We start from the raw sequence: 17,444 nt of genomic DNA on the forward strand, positions 1-17,444 counted from the left end.
TAAAAAAACCTTCAAAATTAGGTAATGGACAAAAGTTTAGCAGCATACTACCTTGAAGTGTTTGTGTTTAAGCAATAAATTAGTATCTTGTAACTTGTTTTCAGGTGCCAGGCTCATGTGTAAGTTAATAGCTTATTCTACATCCAAGCTGCAACACTACTAATGTACCATATTAGATCCATAAAACAATTCCACTGAACGAAAGCGTTACACCTCTACATAAAAAAAAGTGTGGTACTAGTTTATCTTCATCTGTATCCGTGGATCTCATTCTCTTCTCTTAATCCAAGTGCATTTTACCACTTTGATTATTCACAATACATTCAAGTAAATAAAAAGGCATGTGAATGCACACTAACACGATACAGGAAAGTCGTCCCATTGCTGAAGGAATAAAAACCAAACCCAATTTTAAAGTAAGACACATGCCCTAAATAAAAAGGGAGCAGCATGGATAAAAAATAAGTTTAAAAAAAGAATCAGTTTTTAAATTTATATGTTTACTCCTGGGGGAATTCTGCACTTGATGTCCCCAGCAGATTTTAACAGGGAGGCAAAGGGAAGCTGCAATTACACCTTTCACTCACCAGGTGGCAAAAGGAGAGGGCAGCAGGCTCACAGGCTAGAGCAGCCAGCCATGGAGAGGGAAACCTGGATTTGTGCTGGAAATGTCCCACCTGTTGATCACTTTAGATAAGCTATTACCAGCAGGACAGTGGGGTGGGAGGAGGTATTGTTTCATGATTTCTGTGTGTATATAAAGTCTGCTGCAGTTTCCACGGTAAACATCTGATGAAGTGAGCTGTAGCTCACGAAAGCTCATGCTCAAATAAATTGGTTAGTCTCTAAGGTGCCACAAGTACTCCTTTTCGTTTTCCTCACAGGCTCCTGCTGGCAGGGCCATGTGAAGAGGCATGGGATAGGGGAGAGGGAGGAGGAGTGGAGCTAGTGGGGTGACCGCACTGAACCAGGGGCTGAATGGAAGTGGGGATGCAGGGCCACATGCGGATGGGGGGTGGCTGAGCGAGGGTGACAGGACACAAGGAGACAGGGCAGCTATGCCTGGCTGAATGGGGAGTGGGGATGCAAGGCCGGATGGGGGAGTGGGCATGTAGGGACACATGGAGACAGGTGAGCTAGGCCGGGCTGATGGAGGGTGCCAGGACACACGGGGATGTGCAGATATGCCTGACTGAATGGGGAATCGGGGTGCAGGGACACACCCGGGCAGATGTGTCTGATTAAATGGGAGAGGCGAGGAGTCAGCCAGCATCTGCATGAGGGAGACTCCCCAACTCCCTAACAATCACGCCCCCCTCCCTGCAAAACAATCTGTTCCATACTTCTCCCACCCACACTTAACAACCCTCCAGGTTTGTTCCCAGACTCCTTCCCAGCAATTACTCCCTTGCCATAGCTCCTCCATTACCCCTGACATCCCTCAGCAACAGTGCAGAGGCCTGGGGGCATTGAAATACACTTTCATATTGTACTTTAAATCAATTACTCAAAGTTCTGTATTAATACTCATGGTAAGGAATCTGTCAAAAAAACATTTCCTGAACCCTTTTTTGTTGTCTATATTGTTAGACATACTTGCTGACAAGTATTTTGAAATAAATTACCAAAATAACTGAAACTGGCATGATAGTATGTTATTTTGATAAGTAAAATATGCAGAATTTTTATTTTTTTGGTGGAGAATTTCTGCAGGAGTACCTGTTGCTAATTCTTACTTTTATTCCCATTTAAAGTCAAACTGTTAAGTGCATGTTTTGTTTTTTTTCTTTAGAAATCATAGAAATAAGGGCTGGAAAGAACCTCAAGAGGTTCGTTTCCTAACTGTAAATTTCACATCTTACAGAAATTTGTTCTACTAAGAAGCTACATCCTTACTGAGATAAATACAAAATTGATAAGGAAATTGCAAATGTAGCCTGGGCTAACACCACTTTCCATTAGACTGAATTTTCACAAGTCAGGAAGGCTGAAATACTTTAACCAGGCTATTTCTATCTGGGCTTGCAGTATGAAGGAACTTTGGAACACCTGAAAATTCCACCTTTAGAAGGCTATTTTTCAAAATTTTAGCTTGTATGTATAAAAAGTTAACTGTGTTAATGTATTAAAAGTTAATAGATTTTCATTATTAGCAGTGAACTAATTTTGTTTTGAAGACAATTTTATGTCTTAAATTTATTTCTTAAATACAAACACAATTTTAGCCCTTGATGCTGCAAGCAAACCACATGAGTAGTTCTACTGAAGTCAATGAACTATTCAGCTATTCATGAGAGTCAATTTACACTCCTGCTTAAGAGTTTGTAGCATCAGGATTTTAGTTTTCAATATTTTTGTTTTTTGCCTATAGCAGTTTTGTAATATTCAAAGAAGATACCCTACCAAGGGTGGTATATTAAAAAAACCCCAGCATTTATAATTTAGTTCATTATAAATTCTGAAGTGGTAACAGCATAAGTTTGCAAGTTAGTTTTACAAAGCCTAAAGTTGTGGATTTTTTTAAAAAAATCAAGTGATATAAGTTGTGCTGGATAATAATTTTTTTTTTTTTATAGTTAAGACAGAACTGTTCATTATCATCAACTTCAAATAACTCTCCTCCCATTTGTAAGAATCTTTATATCTTTTAACGTGACCATTTTTGGAGCATGAAATGGTAATCAGGTAAAATGTTATTTTCATCCTATTAATTTTGTATTTGATTTCTTTAGACATTTATCTAATGTAATTTACTACAATTAGTGTCTAAGCCTAGCATAAAACAACAACCTTATACAATACTGTAAACTAAGAGAAGAGAAGAGAACTGGTCCTCAAGGTACAAGAGGAGTAGTAGTAAGACTTTCACATTAGAATTTTAAGATCATTGTTAATTGTGTCATTAAGGGGTAAACTCACATGACCATAAATTCAGATTAGACATGCAGCTTCACTATCTGATCCACCTCACATGGTAATGGAAATTTACTCTTTAAAACCAGTAGTATAAGTACCTCTGGAAGTAAACATGCGGTCAATACCTCTCAACTATCCTTCATTTTACCGCCATCCCATCACAGCCAGGGTCATCTACCTTCTATCCTTACAAAATATTTACATGGAATTACAGAATTATAAAACTGACATTAATCAGCCCACATAATTTTAAGTTTCCTGCATGTACTGTTTTTCCTTACATTTGTTTGCAGGTCTTAAAGACTGGTAGGTTGAGAGGTATAAATTGCATTATACATCAAGCAAAATTAAAAGTTGTATGGCATCTTCAGTTAATGTAAAATACACCATTGAGGCAGTTTCATAATGTTATAATTGTCCCATCTTCTAAGGACTTTTTGTCTGGATCGTGTATTTCATACTCCATGTTAATGTTGCCTGCTGAATGGCATAAGTTTACTTCACTAAAAGGAATGAAACCATTTTGTGTTGACTCATGAAGGAGTTCAATTTGTGTTAATGATTCCAGACTCTCACTGGTAGGGACAGCTTTTAGAATCTGCTGTGGCTCACCATTATCCTCAATAATGATGTCTTCTTCATCACTGTCATCTTCTTCTGGATGGAAGTTCTGCACACTATGTGGTGTGTAACCTGGAAGACTAGTATCAGTAGATTGACCTGAGCTCCCAGAAGTCCTACTGTTCCTAACAACATTGTTTCTCTGATTTGCTGGTCTCACTGTAATGATCAGGTTACGGCTATTTGCAATCATCATGTCTGTAACTTGATCAAGGCTCTTCCCTGAGACTTCTATGCCATTTACCTCCAGTACTTCATCATTAACTGCCAGTAAGCCTGTGCTTTGAGCCAGGCCTCCAGGAACAAGCCTGGATATGAAAATCCCAGGTACTTTCTCCAATCCATGTGGTGTTACTCTGACACTAGAGCCATCCCGTATATAGAATCCAAGTGGTTTGTCAGTTCCATATTTGTAAAGTCGCACCCTGCGATGGGTTTCTGGGAGAATGTCCACATCAATAATAGATGACACTGGTCTGAAGTCTTGCGGCATGCTAATGACAATATGTGGTTTCTTTCTGTGGTTATCCGGACGCAACACATTTGATAAGACATTTTTCTTCCTTGTCATAGTATCTGTACCAAAGGCACTGTAGTCTGCATCTTCTGTAAAAAGACAGCATATGTTGGTAATTAGTACAGTGTGAACCACTCTGGTCTGCATAGCATGGCTGTCAGTAAAGAAAGTTTTAGGCTGACAAGGTGCAAAATGTCTAGTAAAAAGTTCTCAGCATTCTGTACCAGCAACAATTTTCTCTGTCAGGGAGGTAATTATTTCTAACATTAACAAAATAAACTATCTTGATTTAAAGTCACTTCACTTTACAATCACCAAAGAAAAAAGCTATTGTAAGTATTTCAAAAAAATTAAGCAAAATTAATAGTGTATTGGAGGAGGCAAGAATGAGAATCCAGCTGTTTTAAAACAAGATGTTTATCAAAAATAGTCAGAGTCTCTCTCTCTCTCTCTCCACACACACACACCCCCAAAATTCTTATACAGAAAGTGATTCAATTTATTAAAATTTCTCCCTTCCCCCTAAGTTTCAGTTCACTGGAACAGAAAGCATGAAAAGGGTTCACTGGCTGCTTTCCCTTTTATTGTCAAGTATCTGGATGTTAGCCAATTGACCTGGATTCAATCTCCAGAAAGTTTAGTTCATTCCACACAATATTGTCCCCTGCTCCTACATGGTGTAGGTAAAAATCGCTGGTAATAAACTAAAAACAGACCCTGCACAGCAGGAAATACTTAAGGCAAGTGATGTAGCCAATACTATAACTTCCATAATTTGGTTTCAGAGGGGTAGCCGTGTTAGTCTGTATCAGTAAAAACAACGACTTAATCTCTAAGGTACCACAAGGACTCCTAGTTGTTTTTCCATAATTTGGAGTGACAAAAGTGTCTGAATAGTTTATATTTGCTCAAGAGGTTTTTTTTGTTTTTTTCCCAGAGTACTTGTGGCACCTTAGAGACTAACCAATTTATTTGAGCATAAGCTTTCATGAGCTACAGCTCACTTCATTGGATGCAACTTATGAAAGCTTATGCTCAAATAAATTGGTTAGTCTCTAAGGTGCCACAAGTACTCCTTTTCTTTTTGTTTGTTGTTCTTGTTGGTTTTTTGGATGGGGGAAGCCTACAAAGCATAAGATGCACCAACTGTTTTTTATGGAAAAGAAAATTAGCTAGCTATAGAACACTCTAAAATTACTTGTTAGTTCAGAAATACAAATGCAGTGTTCTTATAGCCATGTTGGTCCCAGGATATTAGACACACAAGGTGAATGAAGTGAAACATATTGCCTCACCCATTTTCCTCCAACTTTAAACGTTGCTAAATATGCATTTCAAAGACAACTTCTATGGTTATATCTTTGCGCAGCATAATTCTCAATAAATGTTTTGATATTTCACAACAATCTTATTTCACTAGGCTTACTTGAATTAACATTAGGACTTCTTCAATGTTATGCTATAGTTTTGCCTCATCTTAAATACAAACATTGTATTCCCTTTATAGAAAAACTGACACCACTACATTGCTTTTCCACTTAGCATATGACCTTCTGGGACTAACTAGCCCTTTGATCCAGGGAGCTAGAATTTCTTTGTACACGCTGTTGGTGCCCTAATTATCAATTATGCCATATACTCAGAAGGGTTCAAAGGATAAATATTAATCCAAACGGTACATGAAAAGAGTATTTCCATAATTTCGGTAAAATTTGAGCAAACTTTATGAAGTTTCTGCATGGGACTTTGAAAGTAAATTGGATGAACTAAAAAAATATGTAGTGCACTGCAATGCTCCATATATGGGATTCATAAGATACACGTTCCAGAAAAACATGTCAGAGTAAACTAGCAAACATCTTCCTCACCCCTTAAAAAGTGAACTGTACTGATTGTGTTTACTTAGAACATTAATAGCTGCAAAGGAACCACAGTAGTGCAAGATACTACAATGTGCTTTGGAAATCTAAATACCGAGTTCAGTAACCAAGATGGCAAATTCTAAATAGTTAACCTAACTAATTTCTTTCAAATTTAAATACTAAAAAATGTAAACATTAAAGTGGTTGTTTGAAAGCGGGAAATACAAAACATAATAATGATGGTCTGAAAAAAGGGGTTCTGGAATGTAACAGTTGGAAAATACTAAGTGCCCCAGACAAAGAAATATCAAAGGCACAGATGGACCTTCAGTGTACTAAACAAAATGGTTTACAATGTCACAAGCTTTGCACATTCAAAAATTATCGACAAAATGCCTTTAAATTAAGTGAGACAAGACCTGAAGTATCCTCTTGGTTACCCATAAATACTATGCATCCCATTTAAAGCCCTCTACTGCAGGCCTATTGGAGACACAGTAAATCTGTGGCCTATAGTTTTGTGAAATAATGCAATGAAATTTAACAGTGCATGTTTTAGACAAGGGAAAAGAAATATATAAATCTTACCAGTTGATTATCTGGTATACCATGGCTTCATATAGAGTCAAGGTAATATAAATGTTAAATATTTAACAATAACTGGTCAATGCAATGTAAGGTTGAGAATTTAAGTGAACAAGAGAGCTAGGAAATTTAAAGTTAGCTGCTATGGTAACTAATATACCCCCTTAAACATGCACTATTTTATACTACACAAAGAAAACTAATTTACATTAAGGCTGCTCAAGAGCATTTTCAATCAATCGAGACACTACAAATCTAAGGAAGTCTCTAGTTAAATCAATACTTCCATACTACATCCAATACTACTTCTTGCCTTTATCTGGACTCCTATATAACTCCCACTGGGAAGGCCATGGTGTCTCCCCAAAATATCCACTCACCCCTCCGATCACCACTTACTCAACCCTGCCAATGCCAGCCTCCATGCTATTGCTCCCTGAAGAGCTGAGGGAGCTATGGTAGGACCACCATGGATAGTCCCACATATGCCACTGCTTCAAGTGCAAAGAAAATATTTTTGTGGTGCTGCTGCTTGAGGTATGCCAAGAATTTAAATCAGCAATGCTCTGGGGAGTGTCCTCCCATGCTATGGCCTCTTCCTCTCCCTCCCCCCCTCACTGCCTCCCCAACTTCCCAAGATCAGGAGTGGTAAGAGTTAAAGCAACACAGCTAACACAGCAAGAAAAAAAACTGGGAAGTGTAAAAAATGGGAAGGAACTAGAAGAACTTGACAATTCCAGGTTTCAGAGTAGCAGCCGTGTTAGTCTGTATTCGCAAAAAGAAAAGGAGGACTTGTGGCACCTTAGACTAACAAATTTATTTGAGCATAAGCTTTCGTGAGCTACAGCTCACTTCCTCGGATGCATTCAGTGGAATAATTCCATTGGCTACATTTCAGGGAGTTTAGTTAGGTTATAACAAGATTCACTTTGTTTTATTTAAAATTTAAAAAGCAGCCTGTTAGAGAAGTTTGGAGCTATTGTGGTTCTTTACTTAGAGAACGAAAAAAAAAAAAAAAAAGCAAGAATTGGGGCCAAATTTTTAAAAAACTTAGGTTGTATATCAATAAGGGCTCATTTTTAAGTGTTCCCTGTGCTAAATCTTTGTTGTAACCTTTGACAAAAAAAGTTACAGAAAATCCATTTGCTTCCTGAAGAGTTTGCATGAAATTTGGTGACTAAATTCAACTGCTCAAATGTGAAAGATGATTTTAGTTCACTGTAAATACAAACCTCAAAAGCAACACTAACTATGGAGTCACTTCCAATACTTCAAATTACTATGTTAAATATGCACAGTGCTTAATTTGTCATGAAAGAGGTGCTGAGGCTCAAGCATTTTTTTTTTTTTATATATTTATAACTGATGCAACAAGCCCAGAGGTGTTGGGGCTATGAACTGCCAAGTCTAGAGGTGCTGGGGCTCAGCCCTGGCACAAATTAAGCATTGTATATGCACCTTAAATAATAAATATGCAACATGGCAGAGTTCAGATTGCTGTGGATACTTAATTTCTTCTGCTCAGAGTAAGAAAAAAATTATGCAAAAAATTGATGCAAAGTTAGGAAAATTAAATGTGTTATATATTGGAAAATTAAATGTGTTATATATTGGAAAATGTAATCTAGGGACAGTACATTCAAAGTCCACAACTGCACTTTTAAGTTCAGGGTGCAAGGTGCAAAGCGTGTAACTTTAAACTGAATGTGTAAGCCAATGATTACACATTCAACAGGGACAGAGAGGTGATGGGAAGGTCCACAGAGATCAAAGTTAAGATGGGCTTGTCAGTCTCAGTCCAATTTGTCCACCCACCATATCAGACATCCTTGAGAACTCAATTTGGTATTGCGCAGTCCTAGGAATCAAGAATTTTAAGTTTTCATTAAATAAAATGTTATAAACTCATTTGCAGCATTATTGTAGCTCTGTTGGCTCCAGGATATTAGAGAGATAAGGTAGGTAAAGCAGTATCTTTTACTGGACCAACTTCTACTGGGGAAAGAGAACCTTGTGAGCTACACAGAGATCTTCAGCTTTATAACGTCAAACAGCTGTAGCATAAAATCAACAATATTCATCTGGAATACGAGCATGTGTTAGTTGAAAATCAGTAAATAATGGATAAAATGCTGACTATTTTCAGCCCAAAAAAGGAAAGGGGGTAAAATCAAGGTTTGGATTTTTAGGGTTTGGGCTCACAATACTGTGAATTTACATACTTGAACAATTGATTAAAAGTGGCCATTTGCACACAATCACAGCAATTGTGGTCTTAAGGTTTTGAAAATTCTGGCCTTAAGTAATCATTCTGAATGTTACAAAAAAAATCTATAATCAATTTTACTTATCCTTCTGGACATTGGTCACTCAGGGAGCATGAGCCTTGATCATCTAAAAAACTAGGAAGCTCTGAATCATCAGATTATTACAAACTTAGGTGCTCCCAATCCTTATGGAGAGCCTACACGTTAGGTTGCCAGTTTTCTTGAATAGAAAGGTCCCCATTAAATTAAGAGGCCAGCAAACATCACACACAAAACTGACAGGTCCTTCGGAAGGAGACTGGGCATGTTCTAAATAGCACTGTATCTTGGTGGAAGTTAAATAGGGAGAAAGGACAGAGCAACAAGCTTGGCCTCTTTCCTGAACCAGGTAACGTCCACTAGAACGACTACCTTCCAGGACAGTAGAGGCAAGAACTTCCATAGGCCTCCATTTCTGCTTCAGTTATTTTCTAAAAAAAAAAGTGCACTCTGTTGATATAACCATTAAAAAACATGTTGACTTACATTAAATTTGGTATATCTTTTTGCTATTTAGGAAGGAGTTCTATAACTACATATATTTAAGCAATTATATAGCTTAATGTTTTTAGATTCTCAATTGCATATTTTAGTAGGTTAGAAAATGGTTAATACATTACTTATTTACTAGATAATTAACTTTTGCTCATGATTGTCAAGCTGCATTAGGATAGTAAATGGAATTAAATTAAAACAAAACAATAAGCAGTTTTTATTATTAAACAAAACAACCTTAAGTGTTTTGGATTCCTAAACACCTCTTATCAAAACGTTTCACATTTAATACAAAATGATTTTAACTGATTAACTGAATTAAACTGATTTCAGGTCTGCCTGGGAAAACTTTCAAATTACTCCTGGAGGAATTCTGCACCAAAAAATAAAAAATTCTATGCACAATATTTTAAAATTCTGCATATTTTATTTGTTAAAATAATGCAATATAATCACACTGGTTTCAATTATTTTGGTAATTTATTTAAACTACAATACAATGGGTGAAGAATGGGTGTGGGGAGCACTGGAGAAAATCCCCCAAACACGCTCTGTTTAATAGTAATGTAACGAGTATTGGCCCTTTACTTCGGTTATTAGTCAACAAATATATGCAGCCATATGCTCAGTGTTACATCATAGGCAACTGAAGAGTAAGCGAGGGCTGGGGACTCAAACTCACAATTTATATGGGCTACCATCTCCAAAAAAAGTCAGGCAGGCTGCTACATTCTGCTCTACCTGAGGGGACACACCTACCTCCCCAGAAACACCCCAAAGCCACGCCCCTTCATGCCAAGCATGCCGCAATAGCAGGAGAGGACAGAGTGTCTCTCTCTGCCTCAAACGCATGACTGCCCCTCCTGTCCATGCAGTAGTTTATGTCTCTACCGGCTGCCCCAGGCGCCTGAACCGACCTGCCTGCGCCACAGGGAGGGCCGTGTGACCGCTTTTGCAGCTTTCCTTTGCTTCCCCCCATCAGAAGTCATTTTTCTGTGGAGAAGCAAAGAAATCCGTGGGGGGCCATGAATTCTGCGCATGCGCAGTTGTTGGATCATATTAAAGACGTTCTGTATTAAAATCACAAATGAGTTTGATTCCCCATAGTTCAAATTCCAGGGTATTACTAATTAAGAGGTCTCTTGGTTTTTGGTACTGTTTCTCTCCCTCTATGTGTGAAACTTGCAAGCTGCTAACTGTGTTAGTACATTCTAAGACAGAGTCTGTTCTCAAAGCAATTCACAGAGAGAGAGACTCAAAGCAATACTCTAAGAACAGAAACAGCACCCAGAGACTCCCCGCCCTTTTGTTGTATTAACAATTGTGATTAAAATAGAGATAGAGGATGTATGTGGATGGATGCTTGGTGTGGATAATAAGTGAATGATCAGGGAGGTGCCAGCCTAAGAATCCAGTGTCCATCGGCTGAAGAAGGCGTCAAGTGGAATTAACCAGAGGACCCCCCGGAGGGCAGACTGGAATCCACCCAACAGCCTCAAGAATGGGAGAACCAAAGAACAAGATAACATCTTGGAGCCGTCAGGAATGTGCTATCTGCGATTGATTCAGCAACAGCATGATGAAGCAATTCCCATAGACTGGCATAGGAAGAAATTCCTATAAAAATAGTCTCTAAAAAGTGAGAACTTTGGGGTCTGATTCTGCAAACCAACTTCCAGGAGCATCAGATGAGCATCTGACAAGGCCCTGCTCCCTCCTCATGTCCAGGCCACCTGGCCAGTGGCTTGGCATGAGCAACTCTAAGGCTGGTAACTATGATAACAACCTTGCAGAACGTGTGTGTGTGTGTGAATGTGTGTGTGTGAATGTGTGAATAAATAGGAGATTGAATGGAATGTTATAACTTGAACTAACTGCTTACTATGATTCTTTCTGTATTCACAATAAACGTGGTATTTTGCCTTTTTCCCTTTAATAAGATCCTGCTGGTTTTTATTTTATTGGTATAACACAGTTATGCAGAAGTCCCCCAGGAATATCAAATATGTGTAAGTGAAAGTGACTAGAGTTTAAGTTCCTACTCATCTAAGTCTCTTAAAAATGAGAGTCTCCTAAAGGGATCGTCTACCCTACAAAGTTAAGTTGGCTTAACTACAATGCTCAGGGCTACCAAAAATTGCACTCCCTGTGCGACGTAGTTAAGCCAACTTAAACCCCAATGTGTAGACTTTGCTAGGTCAATGGAAAACTTCTGTTGACCCTAGCTACACCTCTAAGAACTACTTCTGTTGCTGTAGTAAGTGTCTCTACTACACAGTGCTACAGAGGCTCAGTTGTAGTACTACGGCTGTGCCACTGTAGTGTTTCTAGTTTAGATGTACCCTAAGACAAGTTACTTCAGCTGACCTATCATGCCATATTTACAAAGCTTGACCTCAAAAGTTAGAATAATCTTTCTTTACATAGGAAAAGATCTTTATATAGAAACACAGCCTTTAATTCACTTGGTTTTTGATAGAGGCTCATGGATTCCGCATATTTATTTTTATTTAAATGAAAGAGATTACAATAAGTTTAGGCCTTATATTTTGTATTAAATTCAAATTTCATTTTAAAACAGGTTTATTTTTAAAAAGAAAATCATTTAAACATTTTTTAAAATAGATTTTATCCACTCTGCATACATGGTTGTAAACCAGAAGTTTGTAAACTTTTAAATATCACCATGTATTTTTTCTGAAGCTTTGACATCAATTAAGACCATTTTTAAAAAAAATCATACCCCTAGAATAAATACCTGGAGAAGTGTCTATCTTTTTCCAGAGATGGTTAATCCAAACAAGAGCACCACATAGCACCACAAGAATTCGCTACAGCACCAAAGGTACTGTAAGCTGAATGTGAAATTTAACTACTGAAAGAAACACAAACTATGAAAAGCTCTCAAAACAGGTCAGAGAATTTGTAACCCTTCTAGTTAAAAATCTGTGATTATAAATGCGATTTTTCTGGAGTTTAATTTTAGGCTGAAAGTTCACGTGTTGATTTTCAACTGATACTGATTTAAGTGATAGCTGCACAATTACTGTAGGTAAAGGGAGAAACTATTGTAGGTATAAACAATAGGTTACACAGCCTTGGACATTAGAACCTGTTTTATTAAGAAAATGTTAGCTGGGGCAAGGGATTTAGTTTTAGTCATGGGATCTTTAATTTCTGCCTCTCTCACTGATTGTTTATGCAGAAAAGGCCTTGTAATGATGTAGAAATATTTACAGGGCTTACTGTTACATATAAATAGAAATTTAGAAATTATCTAAATACCTAAGATTTTAGAAGTCTAGTTTTAAGATTGTACAATCAAGGCCAAATTCAGCTAAGCTGGTGAAAGGCAGTATGCGTCTCCCCACGAGTTCCTCTGCCCCTTGGAAAGTCCACCCTTGCAGAGGTGAGGCAGTGCCACCACCCTTCATGAGTTTACTACTGGGTATGCAAGAAGGTTTAACTCACTGTTGCTCAAAAGGTCAATTAGTGGGGGATTTTTTTTTTTTTTTTTAAGAGTCACTGAATGCGCTATGTAAATCTGTCAGGATGTATACTGTTTGAATGGGCCCCTCCTCTGTCAAACCTAAACACAGACTTCAGTTTTCATAATATTTATTCTATTTTCTGTAGAGTAGACCCATTTTAAAGCAAGCATCAGAGGTGAGTTGCACATGCACTGTATTTTTGCTTCATTACTTATTAATGATAAAATTTGGATTGCTGATAACATATCTAGAGTGCTCATTTTATGCAGTTCTCACTCCAATGCTCATGTTTTCCTTTTAAAATAGCCTGGTAACTTTTACTGTCGAAGTAGTTGTAACTTGGTATTTTAATAAAAAAGATGTGGAAAAATCACCTGTTTATTATAGCATTGGTAGTAAATATGGTTGAGAGTAAAATGCTGTCAGTTACAACTCTGTTTCCAGGTGCTCATCACTTTCCAAAGGAAATCTCTTCAGCTGAAACAGTTTTCCTTACTTTGTCTCATCAAAAGGTAAATTTTCTAGGAAAATCTGAGCCATTTATGATGAGCTGTTTTGAAGTTAAAACTACAGAAATAAACTTTGTTCTTGAGACTGAAGAAAATTAGCTTTAAGAAGCCTCAGGGGAGAAATTGCACATCCAGCTATCAGACCATGGAGTGTTACCCAGTATTAACAGGCATCAGCTAGTCTTTGGCTTACCAGTGCCCTTTAGGTGTGAAAATAAGACAGGCTGAGAATTATATTGCTTAGCCTTAGCGTAACTGTTGATTGTGGACTTCAGGGTTATGTTTGTTTGTTTTTTCATTAAAAACTGAGGGGTAGATAAGAACATAAGAACGGCCATATTGGGTCAGACCAAAGGTCCATTTAGCCTAGTATCCTGTCTGCCAACAATGGCCAATGCCAGGTGCCCCAGAGGGAATGAACAGAACAGGTCATCATCAAGTGATCCATCCCCCGTCACCCATTCCCAGCTTCTGGCAAACAGAGGCTAGGGACACCATCCCTCCCATCCTGGATAATAGCCATTGATGGACCTATCCTCTAAAAAAAAAAAACTAGATAAATTCGTGAACCCTGTTATAGTCTTGGCCTTCACAACATCCTCTGGCAAGGAGTTTCACAGGTTGACTGTATGTTATGTGAAAATTCCTTTTGTTTGTTTTAAACCTGATGCCTATTAATTTCATTTGGTGGCCCCTAGTCCTTGTGTTATGAGGAGTAAACAACACTTCCTTATTTACTTTCTCCACACCAGTCATGATTTTATAGACCTCTATCATATCCCCCCTTAGTAGTTTCTTTTCAAAGCTGAAAAGTCCGTCTTATTAATCTCTGCTCATATGACAGCCGTTCCATACCTCTAATTATTTTTGTTGCCCTTTTCTGAACCTTTTCCCAAGTCCAGTATATCTTTTCTGAGATGGGGTGACCACATCTGCACACAGTATTCAAGAAGTGACCCATGGATTTATATAGAGGCAATATGATACTTTCGGTCTTATTATCTATCCCTTTCTGAATGATTCCCAACATTCTGTTCACTTAGACTGCTGCTGCATATTGAGTAGATGTTTTCAGAGAACTATCCACAATGACTCCAAGATCTTTCTTGAGTGGTAACACTTAATTTAGACCCCATCATTTTATATGTATAGTTGGGATTATGTTTTCCACTGTGCATTACTTTGCATTTATCAACATTGAATTCCATCTGCCATTTTGTTGCCCAGTCACCCAGTTTTGAGAGATCCTTTTGTAGCTCTTCGCAATCTGCCTGGGATTTAACTATCTTGAGTAGTTTTGCATCATCTGCAAATTTTGCAGCTTCACTATTTACCCCTTTGTCCAGATCATTTATAATATGTTGAATAGGACTGGGCCCGGTACAGACCCCTGGGGGACACCACTATTTACCTCTCTCCATTCTGAGAACTGACCATTTATTCCTACCCTTTGTTTCTTATCTTTTAACCAGTTACCAATCCATGAGAGAACCTTCCCTCTTATTCCATGACTGCTTACTTTGCTTAAGAGCCTTTGGTGAGGGACCTTGTCAAAGGCTTTCTGAACATCTAAATACACTATATCCACTGGATCCCCCTTGTCCACATGCTTGTCGACCCCCTCAAAGAATTCTAGTACATTGGGGAGGCATGATTTCCCTTTACAAAAACCATATTGACTATTCCCCAACAAATTATGTTCATCTATGTGTCTGACAATTTTATCCTTTACTATAGTTTCAACCAGTTTGCCCAGTACTGAAGTAATTGCCAGAGTCACCTCTGGAGCCCTTGTTAAAAACTGGTGTCACATTAGCTATCCTCCAGTCATTTGGTACAGAAGCTGATTTAAATGATAGGTTACAGACGACAGTTAGTAGTCCTGCCGTTTCATATGTGACTTCCTTCAGAACTCTTGGGTGAATACCATCTGGTCCTGGTGTCTTATTACTTAGTTTATCAATTTGTTCCAAAACCTCCTCTGACGACACCTCAATCTGGGACAGTTCCTCAGATTTGTCACCTAAAAAGAATGCCTCAGGTTTGGGAATCTCCCTCACATCCTCAACCGTTAAGACCAATGCAAAAAAATTCATTTAGTTTCTCCGCAATGGCCTTATCCTTCAGTGCTCCTTTAGCATCTCGATCGTCCAGTGGCCCCACTGGTTGTTTAGCAGGCTTCCTGCTTCTGATGTACTTAAAAAAACTTTGCTATTACTTTTTAAGTCTTTGGCTAGCTGTTCTTCAAATTCTTTTTTGGCCCTCCTAATTATTTTTACACTTCATTCACCAGAATTTATGCTCCTTTCAATTTTCCTCACTAGCATTTAACTTCCACTTTTTAAAGGATGCCTTTTTGCCTCTCACTGCTTCTTTTACTTTGTTGTTTAGCCATGGTGGCTCTTTTTTGGTTCTCTTACTATGTTTTTTAATTTGGGGTATACATTTAAGTTGAGCCTCTATTATGGTGTTTTTAAAAAGTTTCCATGCAGCTTGCAGGGATTTTACTTTTGGTGCTGTATCTTTTAATTTCTGTTTAACTAACCTCCTCATTTTTGTATAGTTCCCCTTTCTGAAATTAAATGCTACAGTACATAAGAAGCATGTATTGCAACATTCAAGAATGTACAGTATACATTAAACAGAAAATGCAAGAGTTAGGACTCTAACAGTAACATAGCACAACTGTAGTATGCACTCCTTCGTTCATTCTTTCCTTGTAAAATGTACACCACAGAACCAAGTTAACGTTAACTTTTGCATTTTCTGATTTTACATTTAAGCTGCAACTTGCATGCAAATTGTGTACTTGCAACATTAATTGTTTTAAGATCTGTAATCTTGACATAATGGGGTTTGCAAATAGAGTTTAGCAGAACTAAGATTTTTTTCCCCCAGTTTAAGTCAGACTTATTGAAGTCACCATAGGAACCTAAACGCCAGTTACAAAAGCAGGTTTCTTAAACTCATTTTTGCAACTAGAACTTAAAGAATACCACAGAAGACACCTCCATTTGAACACATGCCTGAAAATGCAAGAAAGGGCCATTTAAAAGAAAATTAAGATTTTGGAAACTGCCTCTGTTAGAAAAGATCTGAACTTCAAGAGTACCCTATCCTACAACACAAAACAGCCCCCTCCCCCACCAAAAGAAAACCTCAAAACACAGTAAATGTAACTCTCTCAGAAATCTCTATTACTGAGCTGGTGTTTTACTTTTTAAAATCCATTTCTTAAAGCTCAATGATGCACAGTGCGGGACACACACACACACAAAACAGTATTCATGAACTTACAAGTCAGAATGCTACCACATTTCCAGATCAACAGACTATACAAACCATTAGGGTTTTTTGGGATACTAATTAGCTTTGGATGTTGTCTAAAGATTCTAAAATAGCACAAAATTTAAGGTAGAAAATTAGAGTTACATAATTTGGAGAAGTAGGGAAAGCTTGAAGAAAATTAATTCCCATAACTCTGCCAGGCAGCAAGATTCTGTTTAACCACTTCTAGATCCCCGAACAAATTTTCTAAAACAATATCCTTGAGTATAAAGACACCTTTGTACCGACATCAAGCTAATCAGTTTATAGTTACAGTGACAAATATTTTGGCAGAACGCCAAAGAACAAGGTGTTAACAACAAAGATGTAAAGGTGAATGTCAACTTGGTATAAAAACTTCCTGTTTTAATGGTCTCAAACTCACTGGTTATACTAATTTTATGTGTATGTGATGTATCATTTAAAAAAAGAAAGTGTTCAACTGTTGAAACTTAGTTTCAACCCGATATTCTTCAACACCTGGAATTGCACAATTTGTTGACAAGCCCTCTGATATGCTTCCAAAGGAATGGACTTATTGGTAAAATTATCCTTCAAGCATCAAGTTTCCAGAGATAAACAGAACCATCTGAAGACATTTGATAAGAGTACCACAATACTGGGGGGAAAACTGTAATTTAATGAGATTAAAAAAAATAAATAAAAAAGGTCACATTGAACCTAACATTAGTATTTAACATTTATGAAAAGAATGGAGATCTAAATATTGATTAGAGGCATTTCAAAACTCAATTGGGAAAACTTTTACAGGTGTTTTAAAAGACTGGAAGCATGGGAAAACATCTAGAGACATT

General features: G+C 37.6%; 1 protein-coding gene across 1 annotated transcript in view; it reads right to left on the reverse strand.

The window, feature by feature from the left end:
• Positions 1–744: 744 nt before the first annotated feature.
• Positions 745–17,444, reverse strand: part of PARD6B (par-6 family cell polarity regulator beta) — a 31,029-nt gene continuing 14,329 nt past the window's right edge. Inside the window, exon 3 of the mRNA XM_073309416.2 lies at positions 745–4,143. Coding sequence (XP_073165517.1) covers positions 3,317–4,143 — 827 coding nt within the window. The 3' untranslated portion in view covers positions 745–3,316. The remainder of the gene's footprint in view (positions 4,144–17,444) is intronic.

The sequence above is a fragment of the Lepidochelys kempii genome, chromosome 13 (assembly GCF_965140285.1).
Source record: "Lepidochelys kempii isolate rLepKem1 chromosome 13, rLepKem1.hap1, whole genome shotgun sequence".
Lineage (NCBI taxonomy): Eukaryota > Metazoa > Chordata > Testudines > Cheloniidae > Lepidochelys > Lepidochelys kempii.